Source organism: Sesamum indicum, linkage group LG12 (assembly GCF_026168435.1).
Source record: "Sesamum indicum cultivar Baizhima isolate 11 linkage group LG12, ASM2616843v1, whole genome shotgun sequence".
NCBI classification, from domain to species: Eukaryota; Viridiplantae; Streptophyta; class Magnoliopsida; order Lamiales; family Pedaliaceae; genus Sesamum; species Sesamum indicum.
In genome coordinates this window covers 5,213,613-5,233,939 of record NC_142668.1, presented here as the reverse complement: position 1 = coordinate 5,233,939, position 20,327 = coordinate 5,213,613, and the positions used below count along the sequence as shown (strand labels likewise).

Here is a 20,327-nt window from a genome sequence, read left to right as displayed (position 1 = left end):
AAAGAAGGCAGAGCTGTTGTTCTTGGTCGTACATGTACAAGGGGTGGGGTCTCTTAGACCCAGTGGCTAGGGAAGGACAAGCATGAGGTGGAAGGACATAAAAATAGCAATTTTTCCAGTGCTTGGGAGGATTAGGAGGCGACAAGAAGGACACCCCCTTTTGTGGAACAAAACAGAAAAATCTTTTTTCAACCCGCTTAAAACAATAGCACTTAGCAAAGACATGTGCTATTGCAGGGGCACCCGTCAAAATGAAAAACTATAAAAGACCCAACCAGAATTTTGAAGGAGTTGAGAATCAATTGGTTCAGAGGAACCTGAAAAAAGATGAGCGATTTCCAAATAAAAGAGGGGAATAGGGAAACGCAAACCCGAGCATAACTGTGCAGCAAAGAAACATAAACAATTTGGAGGAGGATGGAAGGGACGACTCGTCGGACAAGGAGTATATACAACAAAACATGGGAGGATGTGAAATTCTTGTAGCAACTGGTCTATGGAGAAGGTCTTCAGAGTAGAAGACCCGCCATCTATTAGCGACTTGGTAACCTTCTCCTCTTCCTCCTCCTCTTCCTGGAGAGACCTCCTCTCCTCTTCCCTAGGAGGAGATCCAAACACCTTGTCTTCCTTAAAGAAAGACCCGGGCGTCCTTTCTTCCTCCACAGGGGAACTTGGCTCCCTCTCCTCTTTAGGTGAAGAGTCCTCACCCTCGTTCTCCCTTACCTCCTCATCAGTATCCTCATCTATCAAATGTCTAGCAGCAGTTGTGGCCTGTCTCAGGTTCCTCCTCTGATCCTTGGTGAAGCAAGGCAAGAAAAAGTCTGTCTTCCTAGAGATGGCTTCAGAGGGATCATCACCCAGGAAAGTCTATTTAAGGAAACGTACAAATTCACTAGAAGAGGACATTTGAAAAAAGAATGAACCTTAGAAAGAAGGGAGAAGAATACTTACAAGAAACAAAGACAGAAAAACCCTGGTGCTTCAAAAAGGAACTTTCGAAAGAAGAGGATAAAGAAAGGTCACGAATAGCCAAGATAATGGTTTAAGGAGTTAACCCTACGATCCTCTAGTAATTGCCAAGATGTGGGCGATACCACGCGGGAGCAGTTACCCAAATGTCGCCTGACCTTCCCATAATTACAGTTATTAAATCAATCTGACAAAAATCGAGATACACTTTCCCAAAATTGCAGAAGGTGGCAGAAAGGAACAAGCACCAGAGTATTAAAGATGGGTACCTTCTTCCCACACTACAAGGGCTCCTACATTAAGCAGTTTAGGGGCACCTTTCTCCTTAGAGTGGGGGAGACTGAGCGATGTGTATGGCCCAAGAGAGGTCGCAAAGCCCAAGCCGAGCCCGTCAACCCATGATGAAGGCAACCCACTAGAAGATTACCAAAATCGGTCCAAGAAGGAAGCCCAATAAGAGGCTTGCCACATTGCAAGTCTGCCTTCCAAAGCCTAGGCTAGGAAAAAGAGGACGGCTCCGAGGCTCTAGACTCCTTAACCTAGAAGGACTCCTACTCTAATAAAATAAGTCCTCTTCCAAAACAAGAACGTGCTGATCAAGCTAAAGATAAGATGGAATCATGCCTTATCCACAGGTTTCTCGCCCCTTTTTTCTCTAAACTGCTAGTAATGTTAAGAGTTCCCACGAAGGGGGATGCTTTCTCTATAAATACAGACAGTATCCCCCAACAAGGGCACCTTTAAGAATTTGGAAATTGCTTGACTGTATTTTGCTGCAACTCTCATCTCACACTTTGATTATATTTCTCTCAGTAGATTCATACTTTGATCTCAATTTCTCATTACGATTTAATTTTACACTTATTTATTGCTAAATTCGAAACTAACTTGAGCGTCAGAATGCTAACGTATTGTTTTGCGGGTCCTATTTCTTCAGTTATTTTGCTCAATCAGCCCAAATTCATTGTCAAGGTCCAAGATCGTTGGACCCATGCTAAAATTGGACGCATCAGTTCCAAATTTCGATTCAAATTAATTGCTTCAATTTCAAACTATTTTCAAATGGCAAAGAAATTATTTCTAAAATCCCCCCAAATACGGAAGTTTTTTGTAGTGTCAGCCCAACTAGCTCCGGCTCCAGCTGGCCCATTAGCAGGAAAGATAAAGCCCACCAGCAGGGAGGCAATGCCAACAAGTTTATTTCTTTATTTGAGATGGCAGCCCAAAATACAACCTACTCTCAGTTGGACATGTCATCCTACAACTGGGAAGACATTTTATATGGCTTGCCAATATGTTTGTCACATCACCTTAGTGTATTCTAGGTGGTTCCAAACAAAACGATAACAAATCAGCTGGGAAGTCAACAGATAACCAACTTTTGGATTTTTAGGCAAACATGGTAGTGTTCAGTCCAACTCACATATCCCAGTCAAATGTAATCCAAATCTCAAATGATTTGTTGTGGATGATAGCCAATTCAAAAGGCTTTCCAACGTCGAACAGGACTCACAACAAACCCCATATCCTACTCTGTTCGTAAACACCTAAAAATAGAGGCATTGTACAGTCATATGATAACATTAGCCCTCAATCTCAAACTCTCACTTATTATCTCATTTTTCTCTCTATCTTTAGGTTATTTTGAACCTATATTTTACACTCCACATGAATATACACACTTTATCATCATTTTTTTACCATTACTCTTACTTTGATTCAAGCTCCCTTTATTCTTTTTCATTGAAACTATTATTAACTTTGTTAGAAATTGTGACTAGAAACCCAATTGGATTAGCGATTTTGAAAATCATTTAGCAATCTTTATGAATGTATATTATCTTGATGAATGTAGTAAGTATTCATCTGTACAATGTGTTTGTTGTGCTTACTATTTTTATTGAACGGTATTTTAACATCACAACAAATGCCCATAAATCAATTGAATAACCCATGTGGTTGAGCTACCCATTGGATGGCAGCTATGAAACCAACTTTTGAGGGTTGGTCTGAAATGTTCCAATAGAGGACCTCGAGACTGGGCATTGAGAGTCCTATAGAGACTTGCACTAAGTATTGCATTCATTGAATGAGTGTTGTGTTTCATTGGCTACAGACATGGGATGTCCATGCAATTTTAGTGGATTAGTTGACAAGGTTGTTAGCTGATTGAACTGACTCGTGGGAATCGTCATATGGAAGCATTGGAGGCTTCATCGGTATGATTTCAATTCCCGGCTCTGATAGTACACGAATAGTCCTTCGACTTGAGGAGTCATGGCAGTCGCATGCATTTGATGGCTATAACTTGTATCTGGCCTGTGTTTTCAATGTGGTCATTATAAGCCCTTTTCAGTGTAGTTGAATTATGTATTAAGGACGGTAGATTTCAAGATAGAATCTGTCCCTTATCAGTGTATGATGGAAATATCTCCAATGCTCTTTGAGATAATTTAGACTCTCTAAATCTATGGCGATAGCGATTGGTCGAATGAGAAATGGTTTCTTTTTTCGATCAATAGAGTTAACGCATCTCAAGTACTGAGCAAAGTTGTCTGGTCCAAGTTAGGAACCGACCCTAGATTTCATGCCCTAGACTAAGGCCGGGAGATGGTCGATGGAAAGACCGTACCTGTATGGAGTCGAGAGCCTAAATGTCCACGCCAACATTCACCTAGTCTCTAGTGCCATGGACCGTTGCTAGACGGCCACCTACGATGACAGGCGTTTCTAATTAATGGTTAATTAGAAATAATTAATTAAATTAGATTTAGTTAATTATTTATGTTGGACACAATCCCCAAGTCTAGATGAGGGTGAACCTAAAGAGTCACACACAAATCACTATGGAATTGGTGGAATTAATTTGGAATTAATTCGAGAAGAAATGAATTAATTTAATTAATTATTTTGAAGTATCAGAGCCCTATTCGGCATTGTGGCTTTAGGATAAACATGTTATTATGTGTTGCGCATGAACAACGTATTTAATATGCTTTTAGAAAGCATGTTTTATCTTTGTAGCATGATTATATGTTTAGAAAATGTGTATTAATTTTGCTTTTAAACTATGTATCTATGAATTTTTTTGAAAATTGAATTTTCTATAAATGCATAATTTTATTTCAGTTTTTAATCGCAGAAATTCAAAAAAAAATTTTAAAAATAGAAAACTATAGTCGTTGCTGCCCTGCCGGCCGGAACTGGCCAGTAGGGCGGCAGCGCGTAGGTGCACGCCCAGCGCTCGCGTGTGCACTCGGCCCGCAACAGCCGGCCGTCTACTGTTCTAAACGGCTAGGCCGTTTTGTGCCATTTTTTTTTAAAAATTAGGTTTTCCTGATTTTTACAATTTTTTTTAAAATTATTAATTTTGGCTAATTTTAATTTAGTTAAATTTAATTTTTTTTAAAATTAAATTGTGCCTTAAATTAATTTACGAATTGTTTCCAAACAATCAAAAAATTAGACATTGGATGTATAGTTGATATCCATTTTTTAATTGCATTATTAGTATGTTATTTTCTGCATTTAATTATGTTTATGGTATTAGATATTGGATATCTATTGTTAAATACATGGATTGTATTTAGTTGTTTAACATGTTTATATTTGATATAAATGTGTTAGTTATTATTTATTTAATAAACAATGGGGATGATCATAAAGCCCATTGGCCGAATTCATAGTTCAATATTATGTTGGGTGAGGCCTGCGTGCCTCTTTGTTTTATTTCCTTTTTTTATTTTGAGCCTTGAAATAATAAGACTTTCTTTCTCCCTCCTTTTGTAATACCCACAACTTTTGATTGGGTTTTCCAATTTCAGTTGTAATGAGTGTAGTTAGAAAAGTGAGGTTTTATTTATTTTGAACAAATGTAAACTTCCAAGGAGAGGAAGGCCTAGGCCCGTTGAATGGAGCTCACGATGGAAGAAGAACAAAAACGAACGCCTATTAGAATGATAATGGGTTACTATTTTGTAATAATTAGGACCACACCCTAGATTGACAATAGACTCATTGCAAGCTCAGTGGGTCACTTAGGATTAGGCTTGATTATCCAACAGAGGCGTGCTAAGCTTGTTTTCTGCATGTGGTGTATGTTTTAATATTTGGAGTATGATATGTTTGGAATAGATCTGTTTATACTAAATGATTAAAACTAATGCATGCAAAATTTTATAATAATGAGGAAACGGTTACACCAAACTTAACTCTCGCTTGGATGGTCCAAGTTAAATATTAGGCTCAAAATGAATTAAAATTCAAATGGTTGATTAAATCCAAGCCTTCCATCCATAATAATGTGGTGAGGGTGCAACTTTCACCCATTCATGGTCTCACGAGTCGTGGCACATTTGGAATGGAGGAAAGCTACACTATTATTGTGAACAAATGGAATATACTCTTGTTTCCCTGTCTCACGAGTCATGGGGCGGCAGTTGAGATATTCGTTTGGTTGATGGGTCAGGCCTAACGCTAAGTAGCATGATTCGCTTGGAGTCATCGAGATCACGTGAAGAGGCAAGGCAAAATCACTTGGGGATCTCATTAAATGAGAATGGTATGGGTTACCTCCCATAAAGCCTTTTTCCGTATGAATCATAAAAGGGGGGGCATGGAGAATTACGTTTGTGGACCCCAAGCCCACTAGGACATGGTTTCCTAAAAACCCCACTTGAGAGTAGTGGGCATTTTGAAGAAATAGCTTAGTTGTGTTCCTAGTGTTTTAGATGTGAACGTCTTACTCATATGGAATGATGTAAAGATGTTGGGAAACACTGAAGCACAAACATTATTCATACAATTCTCCATGAAGGAATTGGATTCCTTCCCTTATCATAGGGTTAAGGTATCCAAGACTGAATGATATCCCCTATATCTTTTGCCGTTGACAACATGGGTATGTGGTCCGAACATTAGGCCGAATGTTGTGTGTTCTTTGAGCATAACAATGGATGTCGGGAGTGTATCGAGAAGGCACTGCATAGCAGTCAAGATTACTCTTTAGTACCTGAATAAGGATTAAAGAAGTGTTCTTGATGCAAGTCAATGGAGAGTTGATTCTGGAAGGCTATGGCATTACTAGCTTCTAGTTATATGTAAATAGTGACTAGTCTCAATTTGAATGTACAATAAGACTTAACGGTGATGTGGTAGCGTGGAATGGTTTCAAGCGAAATGCCACAATGATTTTCACTATGGAACTCAGATGTATAATGACTTTAGAAGTTGCTCAGGAAGTGTTTTGGATGAGAATCCACATCCAAAGGTTGAATGAAGCCTTGCACGGCCAAGCCAGTACTTACCTGAAGATAACAAATAGGCAATAACACAAGCAAAAGAACCGAGATCTCATCACAGATCCAAGGAACATTCTTAGACACCACTATCAGTTTGGAACGATGGTAGGAAAAGGTGACGTGGTTGGACTGCATCATTTGGCAGAAAATATGGTAGACCCACGAGACGGAGCAGGTATCGAAGATTGCTCACTCAGATTGGTCTGAGTGGTGTTGGCAATTGGCTTTAAGTCAAGTGGGAGATTGTTAGAAATGGTGACCAGAAAGCCAATTGGATTGGCGGTTTTGAGAACCATTTAGCAATCTTTGTGAATGTGATATTATCTTGTTGAATGTAGTAAGCATCCATCCGTGGCACAATATGTTTGTTGTGCTTACTATTTACGCTGAACGGTGTTTTAACGTCACAATAAATGCCCACAGACCAATTGAATAACCTATGTGGTTGGGTTGCGTATTGGATGCCAGCTACGAAATCAACTTCTGATGGTTGGTTTGAAATGTTCCAAGTCAAGGACCTCGAGACTGGACAACGAGAGTCCTATAGAGACTTGCACTAAGTATTGCATTCATTAAATTAGTGTCGTATTTCATCGCTACAGACATGAGATGTCAATGCAATTTTAGTAGATTAGTTGATAAGGTTGTTAGCTGATTGAACTGACTCGCAGGAATCATCATATGGAAGCCTAGGAGACTTGGTCGGTATGATTTGAATTCCTGACTGCGAAAATATAGGATTAGTCCTTGGACTTGAGGAATCATGATAGCCGCATGCTTATGATGGCTGTAACTTGGATCTAGAGAGAGATGACTGTGCTCTCGATGTGGCCATTATAAGTCTTCTCTAGTGTAGTTGGATTATGTATTGAGGACGGCGGATGTAAAGATAGATACCGTCCCCTATCAGTATATGATGGATATATCTCCTATGCGCTTTGAGATGATTTACACTCTCTAAGTCTATGGTCATGAAAATTGGTCGAATAGAAAATGGTTTCCTTTGTCGATCAATAGAGTAAATGCATCTCAAGTACTTAGTATTTGCCTGGTCCAGGATGGGAACCGACGCCAAATTCCATGCTCTAGACTAAGCCGGGAGATGGCCGACGGAAGGACCGTACCTGTGTGGAACTCAAGAGCCTAAATGTTCACGTCAACATTCACCTAGTCTCTAGTGCCATGGACCGTTGCTAGACGGCCACCTTTGGTGACGGGCGTTTCCGATTAATGGTTAATTGAAAATAATTAATTGAATTAGATTCAATTAATTATTTGTGCTGGACACAATGCCCAAATCTAGCTGAAGGTGAACCTAAAGAGTCACATACAAATCGCTGTGGAATTGGTAAAATTAATTTAGAAATAATTCGAGAAGAAACGAATTAATTTAATTGGATTAAATTAATCCAAGGAGAATATATAAATGATCGGATCATTTATTTAATAGTTTATTTGATGGATGGCTAAAGAATTAATTAATTAATTTAATTAATTTTGGACCTAACACCTTTAAATTAATTAGATTAATTTATTTGTTTGGCTTAATTAATTGATTGGATCAATTAATTAGTATTGGACTTAAATTTATTTAATTGGATTAAATAAATCTTAGACTTAGAATTTAATTAATTATTGTCCAATGGACTTTGGTTGGGCTGGATTTAATAAGCACGGTACATACTTGAAGTCCAAGCCCATTTGAAGGAGGTTGGAGCAAGTTAAGGAGTAGAAACTCCTTATCATGGTGAAGATAATTGAGTCGTTATTTCATCATAGTTGAAGGTTATATGTGTGTGTGTGTATAGTTTGTCTTGGAGGCAAACTTGGTAGTTATTGAATTTTGAATTCAATTATATCTAATATACAAACCTACATACATATCATGTATAACCAACAACCTAAGCCACAAAATTTGCTCTCTTTTCTCTCCAAACTGTTCTGTTTTTTTTTCTACATTGAATTGGATTCAAGTTAGAATATAAAACATTCCGAAAAGTACTAATCAATAGTGTTAGTTTAGAGTTGTTTTTCTTCTTATTCATTGTTCTATCTAGCAATAGAAAAAGAACTATATCTCTTCCTTAATGTGGTGTAGACAAATTAGAGTGGTTCTGTTTAGATACTAAAGTGAACGGGAGAATGTAAATGGAACAACACACGTTGCTGTTTAACTATATAAACGAGAGGTAAAGTTTCATGTTTTATTTCTACACTTTTTGTTTCATCCGCTAACTACTTGTCTAGCATGTTTGTTTATTTATTATTATGCTTTTGACAAACACCGAACGCCGGAAATTTTAAAGGAAACACCTTTTTGATTCGTTTTAAATAATTTTTTTATTTGACACTTCAGTCGCATTCCTGACCATACCAATTCGTTTAAACTTAACCATCAAAATGCTAACCTTTGTTTTGTAGGATTAGTCCCTTGTGATCCTAGAATATTTTTTGAAAATCCTTCGACCTTGTGGTGTGCCAAAAAATCTGGCACGCAAATATTATATACCACGTAAGACCAAATAAAATCAATGCAAAATTTTCAATTTTGGCTAATCCCTATTTATCGTTATTTTAGTTGTGACAAAAATATTTATTATAATTTTTATAGCTAATATTTTGGTCTATACTGCAAAAATAATTACTAATAATCATTTGACAATAATACTTAATTGGTACTTATTTATAGTTTTCGGTATGTTAATTAGTACGACAAAAATCCATATTTCTTGTAGGCAAAACATTGATCATCCTCAGATTATATATCATTAATGTCTTTTGCTGTCACTTTCTTGTTTCATACATATACTATTTATTCCTTGTCTTTAATGGAGCTCTTCTTGTTCTCATCTCTAAGTATTTTAATACGCAAACATCATTTTCAAATACACCGTAGCTTATCTTCAATCCCAAAGCTTCTTCATCTTCTTGACTTCCTTCACGCTTCCGACGAACATCTTCAGTCATGGAATCCAGAAACCAAACCCAAATCAAGAAAACAAAGCACCACAACGACACGGATGAAGGTGATCCCAGTACTGCTAACTCCTTCGCTCAACTGCCATATGAAATAGTCATTGACATCCTCTCCAGGCTCCCCATCACATCCCTCATCCGTCTCAGCTTCGCCTGCCGATCATTCAACTCACTCTCCCACGACCCCAACCTCGTTAACTTGCACCTTTCTCGATCGTCCATGAACGAGAGCTCATGCCTCATCTTCCACTCCGATTACCCCATCCGGAACCAGCTCCACTTCCTCCAACTCTCGGACGAAAGACTCAGAAGAATCGACACCCCTTTCGCCGTCTCCATGCCTGAATTCAGCATACTGGGTTCGTGCAATGGTTTACTGTGTTTGATCAATACGTTGTTCCAGGAGTCCATTAGCTTGTACAACCCTTTCACAAGAGCCTACCTTGAGCTTCCCAAGAACTATCATTTGCAAGATCAGGTAATCGTGTATGGATTTGGCTTTCATCCCGTCACCAACGACTACAAGGTGATCAAGATCGCGTACCACACGGTTTCCTTTTACCGCCGCATGGCTAGAAATTTCCGGGGCTTCAAGACTCATCAAACCAGGCAAGAATCAGAAGTTTGGGTGTATAGCCTAAGTAGGAACGTGTGGGAGAACAAAGGGACCGTGCCGTACAGGTTGGAGAAATGGTCGTCGCCTGGAATTCTCGTGAGCGGACGGCTTCATTGGGTGAGCCTGTGGGGCAAGTTCAACGGCCGCCTGAGTCGGGCAATTGTAGCTTACGATGTGGCCGATGATTCATTTCACTTGATCACGAATCCCGGGTCCGTTTCCGGGCCTTTTGGGAGGTGGGCAGGCTGCAATCTTGCGGCGCTGGACGGAAGACTATGCGCTGCTGTGCCTCTGCCTCCGGGACATGGGGCGTTGGACATATGGGTCTTGAAAGAGTACGGAGTGAGTGAGTCTTGGGTGAAGGAGTACAGTGTGGGAGTATACTATCCGGTGTCGATGATCAGTCCGGAGCTGGAGAGATCGCTTGGTGTCTGGCGGAATATGGTTGGTAAGAAATCAGTGCGGGTGTTGTGTGTTTTCAGGAATGGGGAGGTGGTGTTGGAGTACAGGGGAGGAGGTTTGGTTGCTTATGATCCAGAGAATGGGAGTTTTAGGGAATTGGTGTTTGATGGGATGCCCAGGATTTATCAGACCACGCTTCATGTTGGTAGCCTTCAATCTGCGGCTTCCCCCTTATGATTTTTGGGCAAATTTTAATTCGGATTGGATATCAACAAATTTAAATTAATTGTAGAACATATTATAGCGTAATTGATGTACAATTAAAAAATCAATCATATATATCATATTTATTATGTAATTAATTTGATTTCAGGCTGCACAAAAATTCCCCTCATTTATTCTATGTATATCCATTGATCTAGATATGCATATATTCATACATGCCATGTGTTTCTTGATCAATGTGGTGCAATTTTCCTAGCAATTGCTCTTATTATTTGGCATAAGATAGGTATCATTGTATCGATTTGAATTGAACTTTCTCTATTTTTAATCCTGTTGCATTTTTTATTTGAATTAATATATACACGTCATGTTTATAAAAATTATGTTTTTTATTTAATCTAAACAAAAAATTTATACACATAATGTGTATACTAAATAGAGTAGAGACACAACAGAATTTTAAATAAAAAATTCATTAATCCGCTTATTTTGATGCTTTGTGCTAGTAATAATTTGTATATTTATGATGACGATAAGTTATAAGTAAAGTTGTAAGTTAAGTAGTGGAAATTAAAGTTGTTAATATGTTTTAAAAATTAAAAAAATTAAAATTTGAGTGTTTGAAAATAATTTAATATTTATATTTTATCAATAAACTCCAAATTTTGGTAGGAAATTGCTTATATAATTTTTTTTATTAAAATTTACTTAATTTAAGAACTTAAAAAGCAAAAATTGTAAATTAAAACACTTATTATCAATAATAAAGTGAGAAGTATTTATTTCAAAGAGTTGCAAACATTCCCTTTCTAAGGAACAAAGGATCTTTTACTCTAGTGTTACACCCCCACACGTTTTTAATATTTTCTTATTTCTTCACATTGAAACAAAAAGAGAGAAAATACTTGTTCACACCATAAATTTGATATATAAATCCTACTAATCTAAACACATTTTTGCAAATATATGTGAAAATATTTTTAAGACACATAATTAAAATGAGACCAAAGAAGACCTAAAGTTCTCTTCTTATGTTATATCAAAAATAAAATTTTAAAGTTAAATTAATTATTGGATACTGATTTGAGTAAAAAAATAATTTGAGCTTAATTTGTCGAATATTGACTTAAAAATTTTCTTTTTTTTATAAAAATTAATTTGATTAAAGCTCGAGTAGAGGGGTGAAAGTATAACTTTAAAGGTGATGTGGTTGAGATTTTTTACTAAGGGATAAAATTGAAAATTTTACCACGTCACAATTGCACACTAAATGAAATGCGATTTTCGAAAGCGGTGTTTTTTTCAAGAAAAAGGGTCTCAATCAATGAATCGTGTCCTCCTTTAAAAAATTAATATTTTGGTATTTATAATAGTGTTGGAAGTTATAGGTGTGGTGGGTCGCATTTGCTTAATGTGTGGCTCATACGTATCAAATTACTTTTTTACCTTTACAATTTAATATTTTTTACTAACGTACATCATTGGGCAACAGTGTTTGGTGCCCAACTCAAGCTGCGCCTGGTGGTTCTGAGCGCCTAGTGGTGCTGCACCTCGAGCCCGGGTGTAAGGGTGCTTGAGGTGGTGCAGGGTGCAGTAGGTGGCACAAGTGCTCGAGACAGTGCCCTGAGGTGGAGCGAGGTGCACCAGGTGGTGCATCACGAAGCTCAGCTCGAAGGACCTCGGTTGTGGGGCGAGAGCCCAGCTCGAGGCACTGTGGACCTTCCTCGAGCTGGGGCTCGGGGTGCACTAGGGGATGCACCTGCCTTGAGCTGGGGCTCGCTAGCTTGAGGCGTTGTGCCTTGAGCTGGTGCACCGAGAGCCCAACTCGAGGCACGAGCTCAGCTCAAGGCAGTGCGCCTCGAGCTGGAGTTGGGGGTGGACCTCGGGCTCGAGGCTGGAGCTTGGGTGCACCTCGCGGGCTCAAGGCACAGTGCCTCGAGCTAGGGGTGTTTGGCTCGAGCACCCGACCGCGCAAGCCCACTCCAGCTCAAGGCAAGCCACCTCCGAGATGCTTATTGTTGCGCCCTATGAGTTTGGAACCCAGGTCAAAAGGATAAAAAGTAGGATCTCCAACCACTACACCATCAAATATTTTTTGTTAATATTTGTTCCATTCTCTATTAGTAGAGGTTATTTAGAGCTTATTCATTTTTTGCTTCGAACTTTTTCATTTGTTTTGAGGAATTCGATGTTATCTTCAATCAGGCTCCATGTAAACAATTCTTACATGTGGTGACGGAGCCCCCCAAGACTTTGAAAAAGGTGAAGCGGCGCAAATTTTTTCTTTTTTAAGGACGTTAATCTTTTGCGCCGAATACTTTCATTTGTTTTGAAGAATTCGACGACACCTTCAAGAGATGAGACTTCCCGTAAACAATTCTTACATGTGGTGATGGAGCTCCCCAAGACTTTGGAGAAGGTGAAGCGGCGCATTTTTTTTTTTTTTTAAGGACCTTGCCTCTTGGCGTGATTTTCTCACCATCCACACGGTTGAAAATTTTAGTAGGTAATTCGATAGCATTCCATATTCATAAATGGAGTGACAACACTTTCTAAGTTGTTGTTTTTGTTCTCTTATGATTTATATTCGTAAATGTTGCCTTAAGGGATGTTTTTGCTCATGCTCCAGAGTTAGGTTTTTACAAACTTTTAAAGGGGGGCAAATTTTTCGAGTCCAACATTTTTATGAGGGGACATTGCCTCAAGAATTTGATAAGGGGATGTTGCCTCAAAAGATACTCCATGTCTTGGGGCCGGTCTTTTACCAACTTCAAAGGGATGTAAAGTTTTCGAGGTGACATTATCAACAAGGATCTCAATGAATGTTCCGTTTTGGGGGTCCCGGGGCGGTAGCGACTTTTGCCTATATGACAATGACGATTTTTGCCTTTGGGTCCTCGTAAAACATCAAGGATCTCTACGTCTAAATTCGTTTCGTTTGTTGGGACTACGACAAGAAAACTAACTTCATTGCTTAAAATTTGAAATATAATGTTTTAGGGAAAATCAAAAGAGGAGAAGGATATGTTTAGCTACTACTCGAGTTTTCTCCTATTACAAGTGAATAGCCAAAAAATAATTTTTCCCGCTACGTGAACTTTGAGTTACTCATTCGTGGCTTGTTGATCTTTTTGAGGTCACGGGATGACTCCTACTGTGAGATAATTATCGTCACAAGGAGTTGGCACATTCGACCTACGGTCAAATTGGCGTCCTTGTGGATAGTGGTTGACATATTCCTTTAACTGTCCTCGCTGGATCAATTTTTCTATCTCATTCTTCAGGTGATGGCATTCCTCCGTCGTGTGTCCCCTGTCCCGATGAAAACGACAATACTTATCGGATTTGAGTCTCTTGGGGTTATCTTTCATCTTTGCGGCCATTGACGGATTAACCCTTGCTGTTCCGCCACCATTAATATCCTTCCTCTGGGAGCGTTCAAGGGGGTATAGTGAGCAAACCCCACTGGAGGTACATGCTTGTGTTCCTTTTTCTTTTTCGACTCCTTTTCCTCTTTCCAACCCTTCCTTTTGCTGCTAAGGGAAGGATCCAAAGCATTAGACTCATCAATCCGGATGTATTTCTAGGAGCGCACTAGTAAATTTTCCATAATGCTAGGGGGCTTGCCGATTATGGACTACTTGAATCTTCCCGGTAGCAGGTTCTATTGGATAATACTAGCCAACAACTCATGATTAACGTGGTGAACTTCATGCACTGCGTCCATGAATCTTTGGATGTAGTCTCTCAAAGTTTCGCCCTCGCTTTGGTGAATGGTGAATAGAGATGCAGCCGTCTTTGGAACTTTTTTGTTCATGGAGAAGTGATGCAAGAAATGTTGAACCACCTTCTCGAGGCTAGAAATAGTTCTAGCGGGCAGTTGGTTGAACCAGACTAATGCACGTTTCGACAGCATAGTGTGGAAGACCATGCAGTAACCGGCGTCACTCAGATCGTACCAATCCATCTTGGCGTAAAATTTATCTAAGTGTTCTTGTGGGTCTCCCGTTCCATCATATTCCGATAGATTCGAGACCTTGAGGCCTGCTGGGAGCGCTTCGGCTAAAATGTTCGGCGCAAAAGGGCTACGTCTTGGAGGAGCTACGGCCAATGACAAGAGGAATCCTCGACTCCCTTAGGGGGTGGGGGGCGGAAGATTGTCGATTGCGGAGATTATGACCTTGAGTTTGTGCAACTTCAGGTCTAGAGATTTTGCTGTTCACTTCCTCCCGCCTCTACTCCCCCTCCGCGGGAGCCGAGGATAATTCTCGACTTCTACAAGGGGAAGGAGGGGGTGTGTTCCCAGGTTGTCGCGCTACATATTGGGCTATGACTTGTGCCACCGCTCAAGTAGATGCGTCGCGTATCAGGGCGAGCAAAGCTTCTTGCGTCAGTTGGATCATCGATTTTTGGGGTGGAGCTTCTGGCGAGTGCTCTCCCGGGAGGCGCGAGCGAAGATTGTCGATGTGGTGGAGGAATCTCCCCATTGATGGGTACTTGCTCATGCGTCAGGGGGGTTAACTCTTAGGATGGTGACTGCTCGCAAGGCAGGTCTTGTTCCGCCAAGGCTCGAGACTTGATTTGCATACCCAGTGTCGAAGTAAATTTTTCCACAGACGGCGCCAATGATGTGGTCGAGGTTTTTTTACTAAGGGATAAATCAAAAATTTTACCACGACACAATTGCACACCAGGTGAAATGCGATTTTCGAAAGAGGTGTTGTTTTCAAGATAAAGGGTCTCAATTAATGAATAGTGTCCTCCTTTAAAAAATTAATATTTTGGTATTTATAATAATGTTAGAAGTAATATGGTGGGTGTCATTTGCTTAATGTGTATCTCATATTTACTTTTTACCCTTACAATTTAATATTTTTTTACTAATGTACGTGAAAAGGTAATTTATAAAACTTAAGTTGAAATGTAACAATATTTCTTTCTCGGAAGTCATAATACATAGACTAATGACTCAGCTTCCATCACCAGAAAAAGCCCAAAAACACTACCAACTCACCATCACAGAACACATACAACTTTTCCATAACAAAAACCAGAAGACGACAAACACTGCACAAAGTGGGCGAGAACTCAACCCTCAAGCTCAGTCACTTCGCAATCTCGCTGTTCAAAGATGCAATCTTTTTCGGCATTTTCAGTCCAATCTCTCTTCTTCGCCTTAATCTCTCTGAGTATGAACAATTCTGTCTTTCTTGCCCGGTTTTCTTCTCAATTTTCTGAAATTTTTTGGCACTTTTTGACGTGTACTTTGGATTCTTTCTGAACAGGGCTTGCGGAAATTTCGTTCTGCCATGAAGGGTTTTGCTCTGCACCATCAATCTTGAATGCTCAGCCACTGTATTGGAAAGTGACACAACCCACACTATCACCTTCACATCTTCAGGGTTAGACCCTTGTGTTTTAATGGTTGAAAAGATTCAGATACAGTGGAACTTAATGAATATTTATATAAGTGATTGAGGGAAAAAGAAGTTTTTTTATGACTTGTTGAATCCATTGATTGTATTTGATGTTTGTTTGTAGGTGAAATACTATGGTGGGCTTATTTAGAATGAACTTTTTTCACCTTAAGTCATTGTTCTCTCTTGAGTTTGATTGTGGGTTTGCGATTCTTGGTTTTTTGCTTATGTGTTTTTTTGGATTTAACCCTTGTGCTATTATGGACCTAAGATGAGGCAATGCATTATGGAACTATTAGCTGATTTTGTTGTTTTGTTGTTTCCAGATTTGCCAGGTTTTACACGCAGCGTCTACAAGAGGGACCATGCTCTGATAACTCCTGAAAGTCATGTCTTCAGCCCATTGCCTGATTGGTATCTCTATCCCGACATTTTAGCTAACTAATCTATGGTATAGGCCGTTCTTCATTCATGTTTGTATATGGATTGACAGGACGAACACGTTAGGTGCTTATCTGATTACACCATCAATGGGCTCACATTTTGTTATGTACTTGGCAAAGGTGCAAGGTGTGGTTTGAAAGTTAATGACTTCTTATTGTGAACTTAGATGATAGGTTCTGATGGATTATTCTGAGTTTCAGTGACTTATCTGTTCACTTCCACATTGTAGTAAGAATTTTCTTGTGCATTATTTCTCCAGAAAATTCAAAATCAGGGCCCCCACCAAGCGATGTTGAGAGGTCTGGAAGCTTTAAGTCATTACAAGAAATTTAGGCTAAGAATTTGGATTAATATCCATACACCTTTTACTTTGCACTAACAAAAATTATGGCGAATTTGTGTTTGCACAATCAGGTTTCTATTTGTGCTTGGGGGTAAAGTGACTCTCACTGATACATCAGGCCTTAAACACAAGCTAGAGGTATAACAGCTAAACTGAAACTGTACAGTAGTTGCTCTTTCCTGTTCTTGTTTAATGGTTCTGGTGATCATTAATCGTTGATAGATAATTTTGTAGATAACAGGCAAATACAATGGTCATCTTTCAAGTTCCAGCAATTGGTTGCTAACTGAATAATAGTCACCAAAGTCTCAATAATTGGATTGAAATATAATAAGTTCTATATCATAATCCCAGCAAATTATTGTAGTTTATATTCTAAAGTTAGAACTAGAAGTCGTTGATGTGTTAAATTAAACAAATATGCGAGGGCCTTTTTCACTTATACTCTGAAAAGAATGACGAAATCCTTCACGAACTGCTCTGTGTAAAAATTGCAGGTGGACTCGTATGCTTATCTTCCTCCAAATGCAGAACATTCGGTGCAGTCTGATGCCTCTGCCACTCTTGTGATATTTGAAAGAAGGTTTCTTGTTAATAAATCTTTCTCCTACAAACATTCTTTCATGTCCTGTTTATCACGTTGTTGGTTTTTTTTGCTGTAACGTACATTTTTATGGGCCTTATGGAACCTATTATGATGATGTGTTAACAAAAACCTATCTGATTGCAAGAATTGACTAAATGATGTGAGACAAATAACTTCACCATTTTGTAGAACTTTAACACCCAAAGTTCTCTTTGTCTCAGGTATGACTATTTGGAAAATCATACAACTGAGCAGATTATCAGTTCAACAAATAAGCAGCCTCTTCTGGAAACTCCGGGGGAGGTAACATGACGTATTGTCGCAGTGGTTCCTGTTTATAATACAGTCTTTCCTGTAATTCATCTCCCAAAAAGTCTTTAGGCAGAGAGAGGACAAAAAGTATATTTCTCTGATTGGTGCTTATATATTTTAAAGTATCTCATGTTTTCTCTCCACCTGCTCAGGTTTTTGAGCTCAGGAAGCTTCTTCCCACCTCTTTGCCTTATGATTTCAACATTCATGTAAGTTGTGGCTTCAATTAATTTCATCTTAAATTTATTGAGCCGTCACATATTCTTGATTCACTTAGTGTTTGGTTTCATAAGTCAAGTTTTAAATACTAACTAATGATAATTAATGTCCTGAATTTGCTCAAAAAGTACCCTCTACTTTGTCTTGTGCATTTTCTCCAAAATGATGGAAATGATCTCGACCTCTTACCTTAAAATCTTCTGTGCTTCATTTCTTGTTTAGATGTTTTTGTTCATTTATTTTAAGGATTTTTCTGTTCATAACGAAGCTTATTTGCCATTAACCATATTTTCCCAGAATTAGATCGTACTATTTGGCTATTATATTTTTAATGAACTTATTGCTGTGGCAGATCATGGATTTTCAACCAGGAGAATTCCTCAATGTAAAGGTATAGTCTGCACAACAAAGTGATGTTTAATATGTTTAATGACATCAAAGCTGTAAATTTATGTAACATCATTGGAGCTAATTCATATTTGTCCTAGAAAGATGGACATGCTTGTTTGCTTGTTTCTCTGATATTCAATATATTTCCTGTGAGAAGCTGATGGAGGAATTCTTGAATTCCATGATTGTTTATTGTAATCTTGTCTTCTTCTTCGCACTCCTTAATAATTTTTTTTCTAGATTTTATTTCATCAATAAATGGAAAACTTTGAATGACAGTCAAGTCCCTATTTGGGTTCCACAATTATCTGATGTAATTACCTTGATTCTAAACATAAGAAATAAAAGAATGTTGAATATTCCTGTTTACTCTTGCTCGTTTGGCATGTTTGCAGGAAGTACACTATAACCAGCACGGTCTGTTGCTGTTGGAGGGGCAAGGCATATACCGGTTAGGTGATAGCTGGTATGAAATAAATTCCATCATAATCAAATGATGTTACTTCTTGAAAACTGAAGTTCGAATAGTTTCTTAATCTCAAAGACATTGAAACGACAAGCACCAATAACTAGGCAATTCTAGCCTGAAATAGGTTCAGTCAAATCCAAGCTAATCATATGGTGAGCGAGTAAATTACGCTTGACATATAATTGGTGTATACTTTAAGGGGAGTGCTCAATAGCATATTTCTTGCAAGTGCAACGAACTTGCCGCAACCTCTTATACACTAGACATGCAGTTGTGGCATGTCATATAATTACAATTTGTGCTATAGTGGAAAAAACTCGAGTTAATATTCTGAATGCATTTCTTTGCATCATTGCCTCTATATGCGATAGTGAAACTTCATAAACTATGGTAACTTTTCCGTATTCAGCATCTGGTAACTTTTCAATTCTGTACTATCTATATAATGTATACAAGCTAGCATCTATACGTGCATCTTGACATTCCAACCTTTTAGGATAAATATTGCGTGATTAACAAGTCCTTCATGCCTACAGCTGGTATTACTAGTACAGTCGAGGCATTTAAGGCTCCACTTTCATTAAAAACGTTTTTCTTTAGTGCTTGTTGTAGTGGGCAACAGTTTTCATTTAGATTGTTGTTCTCTGTATATATACCTTATTGATGGCAGAAATATGTTTGTCTTAACTTCTATGAAATATGTGAATCCATCAGGTATCCGATTCAAGCTGGTGATACAATTTGGATGGCTCCGTTTGTGCCTCAATGGTGAGTAAAGGGTGTCAAAGCTCTTTGACAATAAGTTGTTCGTGAGTAGTAGCGAATACGGATAATATGCTGTTAGATCATCATCGTGATGTCACTATTTCACTTTATACTGTTGTCATATTATAATCAAATGGTTTATACCACATGTAATTTATTACCCACGTGAGCAGCATGAAAATTGTTGTTAATTTGACAACTTTATTTATTTTCAGGTATGCTGCACTTGGCAAGACAAAGTCACGATATTTGCTGTACAAAGATGTGAATAGGAATCCACTGTAACGAAAACTGATTATACTTCGTATATTGATGTGGTTGTGGTGGCGGTATATATAAAAAACATTAGGCATCACTAGTTGCAGGAGGATTAAGGTCTCATTGGCCTCTTTGGTTTTTGGTTCTCTTGCACTTCTCTTTTGGCCAGTTCACGGTCGGAATTTATGAACCTTTTGATCGAGAAAATCGTATGATAGTTGTGCCATCAGTCTCCTATTAACTGTGATTGTGGTAGGGTGTATCAGGTATGAACTGTTATATTACATCATAGGCGGAACTTCTTTTGTGCTGAAAGTCCAATTTCAAGAAGTGATCATTAGTAGGTCTTCCAAAATGTACTTCCTATATGTTTTCTTATCCTGAAGATTGTTGAAAGTTGACATTTTCAATTTTATCCTCGGTTGTACATTTTGTAATGAAATAAATTTGCAAAGAGCAATTAGGTTGATCCGCGATGGATTGTCCCATTCACTAATATATTCGTGGCAAGACCATGATAATTGGTTGCGACATGTTTGTCGCAAGTTTCGTTGGTATGGCGAGAGAAGATGTCGTGGCTAAACCATCGGCAATGCATTGCAATTGATTTCAACAAGAAATTCTGTGAAAATTTTC

At 38.5% G+C, this 20,327-nt stretch overlaps 2 protein-coding genes across 3 annotated transcripts; both read left to right on the top strand.

The window, feature by feature from the left end:
* Nucleotides 1-8,954: 8,954 nt before the first annotated feature.
* On the top strand, nt 8,955-10,630 carry LOC105178752 (F-box protein At3g07870). The gene has a single exon (XM_011102289.3). The coding sequence runs from the start codon at nt 9,235-9,237 to the stop codon at nt 10,498-10,500; it is 1,266 nt and encodes a 421-aa protein (XP_011100591.1). The 5' UTR covers nt 8,955-9,234; the 3' UTR covers nt 10,501-10,630.
* Nucleotides 10,631-15,463: 4,833 nt separating this feature from the next.
* UGLYAH (ureidoglycine aminohydrolase) lies at nt 15,464-20,046 on the top strand. Of its 2 annotated transcripts, none has more exons than XM_020699340.2 (13): nt 15,464-15,677; nt 15,774-15,890; nt 16,232-16,319; nt 16,399-16,475; nt 16,579-16,648; nt 16,764-16,830; nt 17,190-17,275; nt 17,500-17,581; nt 17,743-17,799; nt 18,162-18,200; nt 18,595-18,665; nt 19,383-19,436; nt 19,649-20,046. In XM_020699340.2, exons 1-13 carry the CDS (start codon nt 15,620-15,622, stop codon nt 19,716-19,718), a joined length of 936 nt encoding a protein of 311 aa, XP_020554999.1. In that variant the 5' UTR covers nt 15,464-15,619; the 3' UTR covers nt 19,719-20,046. The 2 variants fall into 2 exon arrangements, with proteins under 2 accessions (XP_020554999.1, XP_011100581.1); XM_011102279.3 differs by having other exon boundaries at nt 15,467-15,677; nt 16,609-16,648.
* The last annotated feature ends 281 nt before the right edge of the window (nt 20,047-20,327 follow it).

Excerpts from the sequence above, each read along its gene's own strand:
- LOC105178752 (XM_011102289.3), top strand. The coding sequence starts at position 9,235 with ATGGAATCCAGAAACCAAACCCAAATCAAGAAAACAAAGCACCACAAC.
- UGLYAH (XM_020699340.2), top strand. The coding sequence starts at position 15,620 with ATGCAATCTTTTTCGGCATTTTCAGTCCAATCTCTCTTCTTCGCCTTA. Across the intron at positions 16,320-16,398 it reads TTCAGCCCATTGCCTGATTG|GACGAACACGTTAGGTGCTT; the intron begins GTATCTCTATCC and ends ATGGATTGACAG. Across the intron at positions 19,437-19,648 it reads GCTCCGTTTGTGCCTCAATG|GTATGCTGCACTTGGCAAGA; the intron begins GTGAGTAAAGGG and ends ATTTATTTTCAG.